Genomic DNA, 17968 nt, shown 5'->3' with positions numbered 1-17968 from the left:
GGTGGGAGTGTTTGCTAAGAAGGGTGCTAGAAGGCTAGAGAGGCGCCGGCGCATCCCAAGTGGAGGGCGGTTGGCTGAGGGCGGGTTTGCGTCAGTAATGGGCGAGATTGGGGAGCACTTGGAGGACGAGTCTGACCCCAGGCGTAGGGCGAGGGCCAAGCGTGTGGCCGTGCGGGCGGGCGTGGTGTAAGACATGAGGAGCGTGATTGGCGAGGACGACTTGATCAAGTACCGTTGCGCGTGCACATCACGCGGCAGCAGGTGACACTGGGCATGGTGTAGTTCAATGTGGGCTGTACGTATTGTGACAAAGCAAGCAAGAGACATGGGCTTTGGTGCGATCGATCTACTTTCCTTTGTTGTGTGGGCAGAGTCATAGGGTGGATTAGTGGGCTCCGGCGTCGTTTGCGGCGTGCTGGGAGGTGCTCAGGCTGCGCATTCCACGTCCCTGGGACCTCCACTGTGCACTCGATTGCCATCCGTCTCGCAACTCGTACGGACTGGTAAGGAAAGGCGACGGAAACTGGAGAAGGGTGCTCTTTATCGTCTAAAAGGGCCGTTTGGGGCAGGCTACGCCCAGTCGGCTGCTAGAGAGGGCTGCGGCGACGCACAAGGCTGGGGGGCCAAGGTAATCTATGCACGCAGCTAGTGCCGGGCGTCGCAACCAGACGGGCATGGCTGGTGAGATATCGAGCGACCGTGCTGGCTGTCTGCGGTGCGACCTCCCACGCCCTCGGAAAGCGACGCGTCGTTCGTCGGCGGCGCTGATGTCGCAGTGTGCAGTGTCGCAGTCTGTCACAGCAGGCGGCCAGGTCGGGCAGGGCAGACGGCCATCAGCACCCATCGGCGTGGCAACACATTCTGGCAGGGGGCGGTTTCGGCCAGGATGATGATGCGGGCGTGCGTCTTCCAGAAGACATGGGCGGCCAATGCCCAGGTAGCGCGTGCCGCCGCTTTTACGGCAGCGAGCCCTCAGCCATGGGCCCTCGATCCTTCGTGATGGCCAAACCGCTGGTGGGCCCTGGCGTGTGCGTCCTGACTGAGCTTTCCGCCCAAGCATTGACCCAAGACTCCCTGACTCTCCACTGCCGCTTGCTCAAAACCACGCTGAGCCGCACCTGTCCATAGCCTGCTGTCCATAGCCACGTCCTGACGCACATCGGTCTCACCACACGCCTACCCACACCAACGTATATACCCACCCACCCCCCGATGCTGCCGCCGCCGGAGCGATAACTTCCCACCACCGCCCAAGACACTAGGTTCGCCCGAACCTCGTGCCGCCAACGCCAAGCTGGCGCAACAACTGCAACTCTGTTCCTGTGAAGGCTTCGACGAGCAGAGCAGGAAGGACGCCCGCCGTGTTTACAAGCAGTTCTGGCGCAGCGTCATGGTCACACGCAAATCCGGAACAAACGCCCTATCCATCCGCACCGACTCGACCGCCTCGTCCTCGCCCACGCCCTCGCTGCAAGACTTTGATGCCCGCGACGTCAAGATGGCCCTGTCCGACTGCCAGCCCGCCCCGCTGACCGTCTCGATACCCAAGAACATCCCCAGCCCGCAATGCCGGAAACCAAACCTACAAGAGATTCTCAGCAACACCGCCCCGCCGCCCTACACCCTCACCTCCTTCATGGCCTTCCTGTCCCAGAACCACTGCCTCGAGAACCTCGAATTTACCATGGACGCCTCCCGCTACCGCAAGCACTACTCCAAGATGGTCAACCGCCATCCGGGCAGCCCCATCTCGCCATTGTCCGAAGAGTGCGGCTACGTGCTGATGCTCTGGCGTCGATTGATTGACGCCTACATCCGCGAGTCCGGCCCACGAGAAGTACGTTCGTCCAATCCTACCCACCCAACCTCTACTAACAGCCGCAGGTCAACCTTCCCGCCGAAGTCCGCGACACTCTACTAAGCCTCTCGGACTCATACGTCCCACCCCACCCATCGGCATTAGACAGTGCCGTGGCCAAGATCAACGAGCTCATGGAGGAGAGCGTCCTCGTCTCGTTCCTCAACTCAGTCAGCCCACAGAGCGCTCACCCCGCCAGCCACGAGAGCTACGCTGGTAGCAACATCTCGCGCTCATCGACCCGCAGCTACGAGGAGCGGAGTATGCTCTCTCGCTCGTCACAGCCGCCCGTGCCTGCCCACCAACGAGCATCGGCACCGTCGTCACTGACGTCAGGCTTCATGGCCTCGAGACCCTTCTCACACTCTCGGTTCCACTCTCAGCCGACCTCTTCCGGTCAAGCACACATCCGTGTTACATCTGGCTACACTAGTGGCAGCGATGCATTGACCGATGACTCTGGCAGCGCCAGCAGCCCGTCGGGCATGAGCGATCCACTTACACCGCCTGGCACACCGCCCATGAGCGATTACCCCATGGCCGACTTTCATCAAGCCTACTACGACACTGGCTCGAATAGCGGCACACCCAGCCCCCGCAACAGCCGAGGAGAGCACAATGGCCTCGCCAGTGCTACCCGGGATAGCTGGAAGCGAGTAAGCAGCAAGCTCTGGCCCAAGAAGAAGAGCGGCGGCCAGCTCCGAGACGACGAACCAGGCGTTGTCGAGGGTGGTCTGTTCTAAGCTACCCACTCACCTCTTATATTCTCCACCATCACACCGACATTCCGTCATTCAAAAGCGACACGATTACGAAGATGCAATCAGAGCGATTTGCATCACCTTGACCTTGCATACTGGGTTGCATAAACACCGGCGTAACTGATTTCCCCACCCGAGTCCACGGGCATGCGAAGGCGCAACTGGCTCACACGACCCGGCGAGGTTGTTTTCGGCATTTCCACTTCCTTCTCAACTTCAAACTACTAGACATTTTGCGAAACGGCGTTGCGAAACTTGGCGGCCACACTTCCTATATCCACTTGTAGTGGCTAGGCCCAGGCGTTACATTTGACGTTTCCATCTATCAAGAGCATATCACGAATGACCTACTGGGCGGACGGTTTTGAATATTTTTTCTGTATCATTACGGCTACTTTTCACTTTGCCCCAAGCGGGCGTGCTTCGGATTTGTTTCCGAGGCGCATTGACTGTTCATAGGCATGGATGGGGTTCGGATTGGAGTAGATACCAAAGCGCATGAAGCGCTAGAATTACGACTGTTTACCATTGTTGGTCAACAACACACAAAAACTGTTTCAATGCCGTTCCCTTGCTGTGACGTTCTTACTCAATTAGGCAATGTCGGATACAGGTTGTCTACGCCATCGCCGTGGTACCTCCGACTCCCTTTCTGTACCAACATATCGGAACTCCACTGCCTCCACGTCAACAAATCGCATCTTACACAGCACCCACCAACCTGATGCCTTGCATCGGGAGCTCTTTCGTCCGGGACAGCCTGTAGATCTTCTCGTGCGCATAGGCTACGCAAGGAATCGCCGAACGCAAAGCAAAGGGATATCCTCAATCAATCCCTTTCGCCGTATAACCGGGACGTCCATCGGTGGTCATATGGGACACACCACTAATAGCAATCTCCTTTCCACTCCTTGAACACCGACTCCGCGGTATCCCTTGGATCCTTTCCGCCCCTACTTCTCTCCGCTGGGCTGGAGACGGTCGCCGAGGACCCGGGCGAATGAGCTGCTGGATTGGGAAAGCCCTTCTTTCCATCGTGTACTTTCAGCTACGCCATTGATGTGCTACCCATGGCCACGGGTTGGGTAAGGGATGCGGTGCCCGAGGTGCCCGGTGCGAGGGCAATCGCCGAAGGAAGATGCGTGACGTGTGAAGCGTAGACCAATGTGTTGGGTGGTGAACTTGAACTTGGGGTGGAAGGATGAGTAGGCGGAGACTTTGTCATGGCAGTTGTCCCGTCACGGGGTGGCGTCTCAGACCACGTGCTGTGAGTCGGTCGATAGTTGCCACATTTCAGGCGTGCACGATACTGTTCAGATGGCTCTTGCTATTTTCTCACACGCCTCTCCCCTTCCTATCCGGATCCGAACCACACACCATACGAGCACACCAACCAAGGCGTAACGATAGGCCGCCTCCGCGGATCTCTTTCTCACATCATCCCAATGAACCCAAACTCTATCCCTATATCACATACATGAGCACACCGATCAGCCTCGCGCTCCAGCTCAACCACGCAGCACCAACGACGTGTAACCGAGCGCGCCAGCCCGCTCGCCGACCCCAAACTTCAGGAACATGGCACATTACCAATCCCATGCACGCGGAATCCGCCCTTCGTGTCCAGAACGCCGTTCACATGTCGTTGCCAAGCCCGAAGTCCTCCTTTCCTGCAACTGTGCCGCACGCCAAAGGATGCGAGAGCGAGTAATGTTGGTGGTGGCGTAAGGGAAAGTGTACATCACAAACGCTATGCACAATTCCTGGTTCCTCCCTCGTGCACGAACGTTTGGTTTTGTTCTATTCTCTTTTTAGGTGGGCCCTTGAGGGAGGCAGCACGTGGAGTTGGCGTGCATTTGCATTGCCGCGAACGTGGTTTCGGGACCCCGTTGTGCTGGGGTGGATGAGGTAATCGCTTTCCTGGGACGACGATGTGATGTCTAAGGGGAGTTACATTGCTGAATGTATACGGTATACGGCCAGTATCTACAAATCTCCCATCTACTGTGCCCGGGCCAGGTATTGTCTACGGCATCAGCGATATCCGTATGTGCTATACCATGGCTTCCTTGATATTGTTGTCGTTCAGCGCTTACGGCGGCTCGAGGTACCATGCGGGTAAACTCGTTTCAAAGATGGGACGTTGAATCGATGTTCAGGCGTGACATGTTTCACTTGGATACTGGTGGAAGATATGACTCGACGGCCTCTGGGATGCCTTGTCTTGTTGAAAGGTGTTGTTCGTGGAGGTATTTGATATTGTGTTGGCGCGTGCTGAAGCACGACCTCAACTCCAGGACCTTGACGCTTGGGGCGGAAGATCTCGACAGCGCAGAGTCATGGAGCTTTTCGCATTGCTGATCAACTGTACAAGCTAGCGACGTCGCTGCGTATATGTATATCCGAGTTGAAGGTTCGTAAGGTCACAATGGAAGGATACCTAGGTACGAGGTACGCTACATGACTAGATTCTATCGCTTTCAACGGTTGCCCTCTCGTCAGGTATCGTGCACACACCAACCAAGAACATGAGCGCTGTAGATATTCGTTCGCAGTAATTCAGCTTCAATCAATCTAAAGATCTATTCACAGTATCGCAATCTCCCATTCCCGCAACTCTATCGCTTTATTCCCGCGCGCACACTGAGATTGTCCTGTCTCCTTCCCCATCCACCCAAGCCTGCCCGGCACTTGTACCCAGCGCACAGCCTCCCGCGCGGCCATTGCATTGCAGATAGACTTGCCAGCAGCGCAGCACGCCGTCCAAACCTACCAGTAATCATTACGTTCTAAGCCGGACTACAAAATACCAAGACCGACCGACTAACCACTTGACGGCAACACCCGTTCGCCGATGCAAGATGCTCTCCGCGGAGCAGAAAGGGGAGGTAAAGCCGTGATTCGTCAATGTGCCAGGTAACATCGTTATCGACGGACTTGCAAACCGCGAAAAATCACTCCACCGGGCTAACTGGATCTTACCAGCTAAACGTACAACCAGTCTCTCAATTGCATAGCTATTACCAACGACGTCGAAATTCGCGCAGGCACGATGACGAAGTCTGCGCAACGTAATAGACCTGTTTACCCTGGCCGCTTTGTGCGACTTACCCCTCATCTCTCTTCCATCATCGCACCCACCAGCATGGAACACATGGACCTGGGCCAAGAGAGGGGTTTCGCAGCCAAAAGCAAACACGAGAGTGGCAAAACTTCTCGAAGCCTTCTAGAAAGCACATCTGTTCGCTGGAGATAAGCCACACGATGTGACGTCGAAGGTTTAATCGTCACCTAGTCTCGACGATCACCTAGAGATACAACAGCAGCGTTGTGGAGTACCAAAAGCCCGCTGATCTTTCGGTCGTTACCCAGTGGAGATGCTACCCATCTATGTTCACGTAAGACACAGTCGGAGCATGTCCAATCTCCCTGCGCGTCCTCACGAATAGGAACATGGGGAACTGGCGGAAGGCAAAGAAGTTTGTCTTAGCATTCCCGACCCCGCACGAACGTTAAGGGGGCGCAGCTGAACCGCCGACGCCATTGCATGTCGAACATCGAAATCGCGAGTTTGTAATGACACAAATCTTCAAGCAAACCAATCGACGCAATATGGCCCAAGCATGCAAAGTGGTCGTCCAACCCGCGTGCAGTATTCTACCTTTCCCGCCAGCTCTCCTTATCCCGTTAGCGCGAAGGACGTAGCAAAAGCAGCGCATACTGATCGTCGCCTTCCCGTTGAGGTCAAGATAGACAGCTGTGTCAGCGGATCAAGACACTAGTGAGGGGCAGGAAGCAGGGCCAAAAGCAGCACGCCGCTGATCGCATGCGCCATGAGACATGATCGTGTGTGACGAGCGGCGCTAAGCAGTAACTGCCGTTAGGATAGTGGGCTCTCACAGCCACTGCAGTTTGTTGATCTTGGTGTGCGTGTGGTGGGATTCATCGGAGCACATGTCGGAATGGAGAAGGAACAGGTTGTGATGGTGCCTTGCATGCTTGCAAGTAATCGATGATGGCGATATTGGTATGAATAGCATCACAATAACCGACTAAGCGATTCGCTCTGGTTGGTGCTTGGCCAATACTTTGGGTCTCTCTTACTCGGTACGTATATCGGTGTGGGAGTATGTATATGGGATGTATTCCGGATAGCTTATGCCTCTGCTTACACTTTTCAGCCCCGCTTAAACTCACGATCGGTAGGGGAAGTGTGTCTGCACTAACCTCACCATGTTCAGCAAAAACGGCATGATGTAAACTCGAAGTTCCGCCCGTACTACTGCACACACGGGTCGCTAGTGCATTCAAACATGTACAATCTGTGTATACCATGTCAAAAGCCTAGACAAGGCGGCACGTTACACCGCGTCACCCCCATGCCGCATCGTGATCGAGCAGCAGTGATCGTGGATCGTGATCGCGCTTTTCGCCTGGAGCACCAGCACAACATCATACAGATGAGGCATCACCCCTACTTCCTAACCCCCAACAATATTCTAGACCTTCCAAACCGAGCAGATTAATCAAGTTGCGCCGCGCCCTCCACCTTCGGGCCTGCTCTCACGGCTCTCTGCAATAGGAAGGTTCCCACGATACATTCTTCCCTGCGATCGACGATGAGGCTGACGAAAATTGATGAACAAAATACCAACACCATGGGCTATCGGTCCTGTAGGTTTCTCACGATACCACATGCACTTTACATACATATAGCGAGGCACGTGAAAGCACGCCATTTAATCCTTACTCGCACCTTCTTTGCTGCGTCCGTCGCAGAACGTCTATTCGATATCCACGTCCCTGTTAGTGTTGTTCGGTTTCTTGCAGAAAGGTTAGACCTAAAACTCCACTTGACTGACCGATCCGGGCCGGCCGTGGACTGCCATGGTGCCGTCTGGGCGCGTGTGTCGAGTTATTTCCATATAGTAGGGCTTTAATCTATTTTGCTTACTCTTTTCCCTTGTTCCCCGGTAAACCACATGGACGTCGACAGACGACAAGGACGATGTGTCAGATTTGGCTGAGCTCAATGTATGCGAGCGCAATCTATGGCGCGGGTTCTAGAAGGTGAGAGTCCGTCTGGTGTGGTTTCCGTTAGAGTAGAATGGTTCTTGCATGATGCCGGAGTGCCCTAACTCGCTTCCCCTGGTCTTGAACAGACCGTTTGGGATTGTGTTTCTTTGTTCCTTTGGTATTCAATGTTTACATTCATGTCCTATCATTTATCTACGCCTACATATAGCGTGATATTCCCGTCAATAACATTGTCTGAGGCCCCTACGAAGAAGCGTTTGGTATTCAACGGTGTGCCATCTATATAAGTGATGGGGGTTTTAAATTCCATGCTGAACCCTACGACTTGAGATATGTCGTCTCTGTTCACATCAATGTAGCGCGAGAGCTACTCAACTGCATCGACAACGGTGATAATGCCGTTATCTGGACTGGTAATGATTAAGTGATGCAGTCGCTTGCAGCTGGTCGTTTCGATGTAGACCACCACAGGGAGGTCGAAGGCGATCTTGCGGCAGGGTGGTGGACTAGTGGACTGTTTGGCGATGGGATGGGATGGTCTGGAAAGGGTGTGTGTATATATAGAGGTAGGCCTTTTACATGCATCGGAGCGTACTTGGATGCGAGATGTGTCTTCGAGGAACGACCAGTGTAGGTGCTCGAAGTCTTCGCTTGGTGCCACCCCTACTTGGTATTCGATTGCGCCCTCGCTATCACTCCCGTTGTCATTGTCAGCATCACTTCCTCTGTACTTTTGTCTAAGCTGTTGCTGGTCATTTTCTCGGCGATCAGAGTTGCGTTCTCGGTCATATCTTGTTTGTTGCTTGTGAACATTAGTCGCAACAAATGGGAAGGAGAATGCGAGTTGTCATGGACATGACGGGCACGGAACATCCCTCAAGCAATCGAGGTAGACATCAAGTACATGTTGATGTAGTCCAAGTTATGTACATCGACATGGCTACTTCTGCTCGAGTGAGCAGATGTTGATGAAATGTCTCTCACGTTCAGGGTAGACCTCGCGATAGTCGATCTTGATAAGATGTATTACTATTGGTATCTGTAGATGGTGAAACGAACCGAGACTCCATCGCTTAATACCATTACCAGTTTCCGTTATGCGCCCCTTGGACATATGAAAGAGATACATAATACACCATAAGCTCAAAACCATTCGATGACATAGGAGAAGGATGGAAATCGGGCGATGCGCTCACAGTGCAGCGGCGACAGGAAAATTGCAAGGACATCTGCATGAGCTTGCACACAGTATCCAGATCAATGTGTCTAGAACACGATAAACTGTAGACCAACACATTGACGATGCACCCAAATCTCAAAACGCATTGGTAGCGTTTTGCCTACACCACCTTGCCGTACATCTTCTCGCCGATGTGGAGGGCTACACCCGAGGACGGCGAGATGTCATCCCTTTCACCGATAGTCGCCGTCCGAGAAGGTCCGTGGAACGGCACGATGCGCGCGGTTGGTGTCTGAGTGAGGCGTGGGCGGTGGAATGAAGGACGTCACATGTCTGGGATTGGGTCGCCAAGCATTGACACGAGGATAAGGTTTCCAACCGAAGGAGGACTTGTACGGTGTACTCGCTGCTGGGCTCAAGCCACGCGCCATGGTCTCGGAATTCGTAAAAGCAGCAAGTGTATGAAAGTCGTGTCGGTTGCCGGTACGTAAGGGGGATCCTACCTCCCAGAGGGTCGGGCGCATCAGCGGAGGTGTATCGTAACTCCGAGCCATGAACACTAAAGGAAGGTATTGCCAGCAATGGGACTAGTCCATTTTCCCTTCTTCGCCGCCCGCATCTCAGCGTACAGGGCTGGGTTGATGCCTTTCTTCTTACATCTCTTGAGTTCAGCTTCGGACAGAGTAGTTGTGTCGAAGTCGCTCGCACTCCATTTACTGCTTCCGCTTGACTTTGAGCCAGATCGACTTCGCTCCACATTGTCTAGTACAGACTGAAGGGAACGTTCCTCGGGCATAGACCGTTGCTCTTCTGATATGGATGTTGTTGATCTTGAAAAGCTGGAGATGTGGGCGGACGTCCGATCAACCGAAGTGGACTTTGCTATCACTAGGCGAGTAGGGCTGGGAGGAGGATCTTGCGACTTGTCTGTCAACCGCCGAGGCATCATCTTCCGGAATAGTGACTGCGGTGTGTGGTGATCGAGACTCCCGTACTCTAGGGGTGTCTCTACGGGTGTCGACGTTCGCCTCGAGCTTCCACTTGATGAGTTCATTGAAGAGGCTTTGGACATGACACTGGGCGGAGGATTGGTCGGCGGATCATCTTCCAAGGTAAACCAATCCGGCGAAGGAGCCTCAACTTCAGGTGGATCGTGGCCATAGATGCTCTGATCATCAGATGCTGTCGTGTTTACCGAGTTGATAGTTTCCAGTGAAGTCTGGCGCCTTAGATGGGGAGGAAAGCGCTTGATGTTACTGATTTCCCTCTTGTTGTTGCGATACGATATGAGCCCGCGTGGATGTCGTCGCGTGGATTGCGGCTCAAGTTGGGGATCCGGTTCGGCTGGCCGCACATGTTGAGGTTCTTCATTTCGAAACGGACGAGAAAACTGGCGGGCTGGGTTCTTTGGCGGCGGCGCATCGACTGGATGCGCTCGGAGTGGATTGAGGCCTGACGAGGCAGGACGAGATGTCGTTTGACTGTCAATTGAAGCAGATCGACTGCGCGCTATTGGGGGTGGGGCTGCTTCATCCAGGTCTTCGTCGGATTCGTCAAAATCAAAAGTTCGGTGGTCCCTGTACTGCTTCTGCGCCTCGAGAGCAGCTCTCGGCGAACGACGGATGGCAGGCGGTAGGGCGTCGTCAATGTCCATCGCAGGTTGTGTGAGGTTGGATCATGGCATCTGGAAAAAGGAAAATCAGATGTGAAAATGCCCCGATACCCAGCCTTCACGTCCCCGCCCAACCAACCAAAGGATGTTCAATCATGACGCAGAACGGGCTGCCAGAATCCTATGGCGTGGGTTAGCGTGATCGGAGGATGCCTGTACCTTGCATAGCGTTCACGATGGGATCCGTCGACATGTCAGATCAGATCTGGTGTTGAGCATTAGCGCAGATGTAGAGACGCGCGCTGATTGCAGCTCGTCAGCTTCTATATACGAGTGTCTAGGAATGTGTAGACAGTCTTCTCATTTGCAGAAAGGCCGAATGGGATGCGGAGACGGACGGCAGGAATCCTGTCGATTACGCGGGTGGCTAAGGTTTTCGGCCGTTTTGGCCGTTGGAGACTGGCCAGCCGTGCCAACGGTCTCGCCAGTCACGTGGGCAGGCGGCGTTCCTGCCTCTGCTGGGGAAGGTGTTCGGCGTCACTCGAAGCAGGCGCAAAGTCAAAACGCGTTTCAAGCGCCCAAGACGTGTCAGCAGCGGGCTGGGACATGGATGGGGCGCTGCGGTGGCTCCGAGCTGATCAGTGATGTTTCGACTTGAGCGGGACCTGACAGGCCCAGGCCGCTACGGCCGAAAGGGGCTAGGCGACGACCAACCAACCGCAGGTGGCTCCTTACTTACTTGAGCTTCACTGTCGCTGTGCACGCGAACAGCATGTATGCCACCACCACGACTCTAGCACCCCCGCCGCGCACGACAAGTGCCCGCTCGCGATGAGCAACGACGCGCCCACGCCCATCTCGGACGACGAGGTTGTGGCCCTGACCAAGGCGGCCTTTGAGCACTCCCGCCAGGACATCAACCACCGCGCCGCCGCCGAGACGCCCCGGGAATTGCAGCAGCAGCAGCCCGGCATTACGATTGACCTGGGTCACAAGAACATCGCCCGCCTGCCTGACGAGGTCATCGATGTCATCCGGGCCGAGATTGAAAGGTACACGGCCTTGCCGCCCGCGCCTGCTATGCCTGTAGTCGGCGGTAGAGAAGACTTATTGACCTGTTAGGCTCGCTCTTTCCCACAACCTCCTCGCGACCCTCCCCTCGCGCCTCATCGAATGCAGGCGCCTCCGCTACCTCAACGTGCGCTACAATGCCATGCGCGAGATTCCCAATGCCGTATGTTGGCCCCCGCAGTACCCTCCGCCGGCAAGACCCGCTGACACCGCCCCAGATCCTCGAGATGACCTCGCTGGAAATCCTCGACGTGAGCAGGAACAAGATCAGGATCATCCCGCCCAAAATTGCAAACTTGACGTCTTTGAAGGTGCTGGCAATCGCAAAGAACAAGATTGAGGAATTGCCCGTGTGTCTGGGCGAGATCAACAGCTTGCAGGTCCTTAAGCTAGACGGCAACCAGCTGGTCTTTCCCCCGCCCGACGTGTGCACCATCAAGGACAACGCCCCCTCACCCGCAAACGAAAACGAGCGCGATGCCGTCATAGCCACACAAGTCAAACGCTTCATGCGACAACACATTGCAAAGGAGCGCCAGCGGTCCGATCTGGAAAGACTGCGTGTCGAGTCTTCTGGGGACGAGAGCTGGACCGAAAGCAACCCGGAGACACCCCGTCCGTCGAAGCGAGCCAACGGGGGGCGCTTCCCCGTCAGGCCCAGTGTAGGCAACATCGATGGCTTCTCCGACGCCAAGGCAGACTCTCCTGGCCTGCCCGTCCCGCCTATTCCGGTTCGATCTCACTACCGCGTCGGTTCTACAACGAGCAACGGCAATGGCGCGGGCATCGTCGTTTCGAAGAAGCCTCCGGTTTCGCCGCTGGTCTTGACAAACGGGAATAACGAGCGTAATCGAAGCCAGAGTGAGGGTTCAGGGCCTTCGTCGCATCGCCAGAAGCGGATGGGCATATACACCAACAAGACGTCTGAGCTGGGTTCCGTCGACGAGCTGCGGCGGACAAGTCACTTTCGTGGCTTCAGCCAGGGAATTGTCGTTCCTGCTCACTCCGCAGCGAATGGCCTGTCAGGTCCTGCGACTGCTGGTGTTTATGGAGATACCGGTACCGTGAGGTCTCTCGCGAACCGTCCACTATCCGACGTACGAGAACACAGGCGGAACTCGCGTGCGCCCGACATTGTCGTTGAGGCTGCCAAGAACTTTCTCTATGCTATATCTCAGCTGCACGACTGCGTCTCACACATGGTACGCTCAATCAAGCTGACGGCCAAGACGAAAGAAAGTCTGCGTCGCAAGGAAGACTTTTACCGCAGGTACTCGACTACGTACCTGAACATCCGAGCGCTGAACGAAGTCTTGCACAAGTTTGACAGGCTGGTCGAAGAGGACGAAGAAGATGCCCAGAAGCTCTCCCGAAGCGTGTACATGTATGCGCTAAGGTGCCTCGAATCTTTCATGTCCATCAGCCTCTCAATCGCCGAGAACCGCGTCGAGATCACCCAGAATGCAAATGTGCACATTATGCGGACTTTCTTGTTTCTCCAGCAAGCAAGCATGATCGAGATGAGGAACGCCTGTTCGATCCTGGGTGCGCAATTCAAGGACACTTCGGTAACTTTGCGCAAGCCCAGCAATCCTGACCCAGTAGCTACAGTGCGCGCACGCCCATCGAGGGTTAATCGTCGATTCCAGGCATCACCGCCCCAGCGCAACGGTGGCTATCAGATGCCTCCGCCAGTCATACTGCACAGCAATGACAACAGTCGATCCAACACTTTGACGAGCATCAGTGCCGCCACGCCGCGTTCCGGAGAGTCGTTCTCAACACTAGCGCCGTCAATGACCCGATCGAACACACTGACCAGCAGTTTCGACGAAGCAGATGAAGATGCTCAATTCGACCGAGTCTATTCGAAACTCAGGAATGCATCCGACAGCTGCAGGCAATCCATGCCACAGATCACGCGTATGATGCGAGAACAGTTTGACGGTCTGCGACGCGATCTGGACAACGAGGATCCCCGAATAAAGGCGCTAGCGAACCTCATTGATAAGAGCAACGATGTCCAGCAGATGACAAATCCCCTTGCCGCCCGCCTGTCACAGATGCAGCTCAAAGACAGCTACACTAGGAACCAACCCGAGTTCTGGCAGCAATGCATGGGTTTCATCAGGGTACGTTGATCCATGTCTTGTTTCGAATCGAAGTTTCGCGAACTGGATGTTGACTTACATTTGTTTCAGGCTTGGCAAGAACTTGCCGCGGCGTATACCCAGCAGGGCCGAGAACACAAGCTGCTCTCTGGAGAGATCAAACAGCTTATGCGGCCACTGCACAAGATGGTCAAGGAAGCCACTCTGGCTATCAACGACAGCCCGTGGTCGCATCTCACCAGCAACAATACGGGTTTGATGGGTCCACCGAGCTTGTCGTCCATCACTTCACGCGTCCAACCACCCAGGTTCATGAAACAACCCAATGGGACCATGTCCTCGAGCGGCGGGCCTTCGTTCCCGGGCCCCATCAACACGTCTATTCCGGCGATGGCTTCGGTCTTCTCCGCGCAGCCATACTCTAATGCCAGCTTCGGGTCGCAAGGCTCGGGTGGGTACGGCACACCCGTTCCGGCGACACCCCTCAGTGCCGCCCTCGGAGCAGCTGCTCAAGCGACTGTCCCAAACACGCCTCGCGTTTCTCAACCCTCCAACACGCTCAACGTCTTCGAGCGGGCTGATCGCTTGCTCAGCCAGACAAGTCGACGTGTGTAATCTGCACCCGACGCATGGATCGTAACGTACCTCTGACTTCGCCTACACTAGTCATGCTGATGCACAGCAACGTAAGTACGTATTCTCTCTTTTACTCTACTACTTCCCATACTTGTACTTGCCAGAATGATCTTTTTGTTTTGTACTGCATACTATTAGCGACGGCGTTTGTCCGGATTTCACTCTTTTTTCCTTTAGCAACGGACGGGGCATATTCGGGCTTGCATATCGGACATGGTGTTTGAGAGAGGTCGGGATCAATCTTTTTTCTATTGCATACTGGGCGTTTTCTTGTCTTTGGTCTTTGATGGAGCTGGATGGAAGGTTGCTTGATCACATGGTCGGCTGGAATGATGGATTGGGTCGAGCCTCTGGTTAGGTCGGAATGATATGGCGCACATACGACACGGGTCTTAATGTCTACAATGAGGGCTGGCTGCCTGGTTCGTGGCAAGAGATGGGTTTCCAGTTCGCTGGCAGAAGTCGTAACGGAATATATGGCGCTAGCTGCCATGACGCTGAGAATGAGAAGCGATTGTTCATGCATACAAAGTGCCCAATGCAGAAGACACCACGAAAAGGTGTATTTGTGAAGTTAACAACACCCAGAAACCGGAACACAGATATTGATAAAATAGAGATATGTCTTATTGATACGTCAAGAGCGTTATAGTAGCCAATTTCGAGAACCTCAACGCCATTCCTGCCTTTGTAGATGTAACCCAACCAACGCGACCAGGCGTATACAGTCCAAACCATCCAAGTATACACAACGAATACAACATCCTCAACTGCCCAGCCCTCAAAGCCTAACATTCGCACCAATCTTCCCACCCTTGAACCAGATATCTTCTCTCCACTCCCCAATCCTCACACCGACATACGCAAAAGCACTGAGCTTCAACTGCCCACCCAGCGCCCTCTTGATAGCCTCATACCCGAGACTACCAAACGACCAGTCCACGGGCAGGCGAGGTGATTCCGACAGGCCAGGCGGAACAGCAAAAGGCGAGTCGTAGACGATTTTGCCCGCAGTGTGGCCTTCGTAGTAGGCGGTTGCGTCCATGCTGGTGATGTACATGGTTGTGGAGCGGAAGGGGGAAGCGAGGGTGAAGACGGCGGTGCTGGTGATGAGGTGCATGGTGGTGCCGCGGATAAAGTGAGATTTGCCATCGTCGTCTGGGTCGGGGTTGGAGCCGTCGTCGGGTTTCTTGGGGGTGGACATGTGCGGCATGGGGCGTTCGATGGGGAATTGTGAGAGGAACCGGCCGATGAAGGGGACGGCTGGGACGGACTTTTCGTGAGCTTGTACGGTTATCGTGGTGTTGTAGCCTGGTAGCTGGGTTAGTGATTGGATGTGTGGTGATCGTTGTGAAGCACGTACCTGAGATGTACTGGGAGAGTAGTTCTGCTCCGATCTTCTTGCCCTTCTCACCCCCGTAGTTGTAAGGATCCCATAGGACAGAGGCAAGCTTGTTCGTGTTGTTACCAGGAGAAACCTCCATATCCTTAACCGTCGCACTGCCAATGTGAGAGCCATTGGCTAGGATGTTGATGTTAAAGTAAGGGACCGTAGCAGAGTATTTCGAAGGATTCGTAAAGTTGACGAGGGCCGTGATGGTAAGGGAAGTGGGCGAAGTTTCGACAATGGCTAGATTACCAACCTGTACGTTGATCTTGCTCGCCTCGTCTTTACCGTCACCGGGCTGAGCGTCTTTGCCGCCACGAATCGCTGAACGCCAAAAGTTAGCTAATTGCAGGAATTGCGGCCAAACTTGGATCACGAACTGGTTACGAACGTTTGACTGGTACGACACCTTGCGCCGGAATGCCTCGCACCGCGAGTTTGCCCATGGGCGTATCCACGCCAACGCTGACCGCAGCCTTGAGGTCCATCAGAATTGATTTGCCGCCGAAGAGCAGAGCTTGCACGACCTCACTGAAGAGGTCATCGTCGAGAATCTCAATGGGTGCGTTCTTGATAACGGATTGAACAAGGAGGGAGGGTCCGTCAGAGCCATGGCCTTCGATGCGGGTGGAGTTTGCCTTTTGCCACTTTTCAAGGTTCATCTTTCCGAGCTTCTTCTTGTGGTAGTAGATATCTGCATCAGCTTTGACTTGGGTGACATCAACGGGGAAATTCATCTCGTGGGGTAGTCCGATATCGACATTGACGATACCAGAGATCTTGGGACGGGCTTCAGGTGTGCCAGGCTCGGCGAAAGGGTTGGGCAAACTGAAGTGCATGTCGGCAAGAGAGAAGTTCTTGATGAGGCTTCCCATGGACTTTCCGGCAAAGGGAACCGGAACAGTAATGTCCTTGAGCAGCTCACGGGCCCAATCGGGTGTAGCTGGGTCAGGGAACTTGCAGCAGTTGATGTAGATGGTCGCGTCTTGGCCCTTCATGTAGTCGCCCAAGAAAGCGTCGAGCGGAGACTTGGCCGAGTTGGGGCAGACTTCAGTCATGCGATCTGAGAGCTTGTCGACGTTGCCAGTGACATCGACCTTGACGTCTGAGTTGGGCTTTATTTCGAGTTGCCCAGTCTGAGCGGTTCCAAGCATGATGTGCTTGTCGGATGCCGAGCAGCCCTCAATGCCCACGTCGACAGCTACTGGAGGCAGCGTGATCTGAACAGGGAAGTCGTTCTGCACGACGATAGAGGCGTCGGCACCGAGACCCTTTTGCCCATGCTTGGCCTCGCCGAGGTTGAGTTTCGTGATGTTGTAGTGAGGAAGAGTAGGAATGTCGCCGCTCTGGAAGACCATGGACTGCTCGATGAGCTGCTCGCCAATGTTGATCAATCCAGACTTGAGAGGGACGGAAGCCTTGCCCTTGAGCCTTATCTGCCCCAGTCGGCCATCGATCCAGTCGTTGGCGACGCTGCGGATACCGTCGGGCGAACCAGGCTGGACGGTCGCAATAAACGAGACATGAGTCGTGTGACCATTCCTGATGTTTACCTTCAGGCCAGGTATCTTGGCTGTGCCAATCAAGACGTTGCCGTACTCGGGCAGGTAGACGTCGGCATCGAAGGGCCCCGTCTCAGCCTCGTGCGCAATCCAGGTGCCGAAGCGGCCGAGGTTGCGCACGCTCTGCTTCTTCACTTTGTTCGCGTCCATGGTAAAGTCGCCTTCTATGTGCACCTTCGCGCCGTGGTCCGTCAGGCCGTCCATGGAAAGCTTGGTGGGCTTGAAGTCGGCGGCCTGCATCGAGTACTCCTCGATGCTCTCCTTGGCAAGGAAGCCGAGCATGATGAAGACGACGAGCAGACATAGCAGGATCAGAGCCAGTATGCTCGGCCATCGCTTCTTCCACAGCGGGACTTTGCCACTGCCGCTCTTATCTGAGGAGCCACTGAGCGAGCGCAGCAACGAGCGTGTCGCGGGCGTGGCTTCCGCGTCGTCTGGTCTTTCGTGCTCATCGCGGTCCTCCTGCGACAGGAGCGGCGTCTGTTCGGTGGTGCGACTCGACTGCTGCGAGCGTGCTGAGCGCGACGAGCGGGCGGACTTGTGCGAGGCCGGGCGCGAACTAGAGTTGCGGGTGTTGGCGGCGGAGCCCCACTGCTCCTCTTCGGGGTTGTCCATCTTCAGACGGAGGGGCGTCCAGGCGAGGGACATGACATGCGGAGAGATGGACGGGTCGAGGTGAAAGGAAGGAAGAAAGGAAACAGGGCGGTTGACGGGTGGTGGAGGGTCTTGTTCATCGTCTCGTCATGAACTCAG

General features: G+C 54.9%; 4 protein-coding genes across 4 annotated transcripts; 2 read left to right on the top strand and 2 right to left on the bottom strand.

The window, feature by feature from the left end:
- Positions 1-1390: 1390 nt before the first annotated feature.
- Positions 1391-2601, top strand: J4E84_004456 (uncharacterized protein; the record flags this gene model as incomplete). The annotated part of the gene is made up of 2 exons (XM_049387059.1): positions 1391-1837; positions 1885-2601. 2 exons carry the CDS (start codon positions 1391-1393, stop codon positions 2599-2601), a joined length of 1164 nt encoding a protein of 387 aa, XP_049244832.1.
- Positions 2602-9395: 6794 nt separating this feature from the next.
- Positions 9396-10490, bottom strand: J4E84_004455 (uncharacterized protein; the record flags this gene model as incomplete). Its single annotated transcript, XM_049387058.1, has 1 exon — positions 9396-10490. The coding sequence occupies one exon, from the start codon at positions 10488-10490 to the stop codon at positions 9396-9398; it is 1095 nt and encodes a 364-aa protein (XP_049244831.1).
- A 789-nt stretch (positions 10491-11279) lies between these two features.
- J4E84_004454 (uncharacterized protein) lies at positions 11280-14245 on the top strand (the record flags this gene model as incomplete). The annotated part of the gene is made up of 4 exons (XM_049387057.1): positions 11280-11500; positions 11571-11682; positions 11738-13651; positions 13721-14245. 4 exons carry the CDS (start codon positions 11280-11282, stop codon positions 14243-14245), a joined length of 2772 nt encoding a protein of 923 aa, XP_049244830.1.
- An 802-nt stretch (positions 14246-15047) lies between these two features.
- J4E84_004453 (uncharacterized protein) lies at positions 15048-17863 on the bottom strand (the record flags this gene model as incomplete). The annotated part of the gene is made up of 3 exons (XM_049387056.1): positions 15048-15577; positions 15630-15977; positions 16045-17863. 3 exons carry the CDS (start codon positions 17861-17863, stop codon positions 15048-15050), a joined length of 2697 nt encoding a protein of 898 aa, XP_049244829.1.
- Positions 17864-17968: the final 105 nt, after the last annotated feature.

This window comes from Alternaria hordeiaustralica (genome assembly GCF_023758085.1).
Source record: "Alternaria hordeiaustralica strain BMP 2776 chromosome Unknown scaffold_7, whole genome shotgun sequence".
Taxonomy (NCBI): Eukaryota; Fungi; Ascomycota; class Dothideomycetes; order Pleosporales; family Pleosporaceae; genus Alternaria; species Alternaria hordeiaustralica.
Note: the sequence above shows the minus strand (reverse complement) of the source record. Positions and strands in the feature narration are given on the sequence as shown.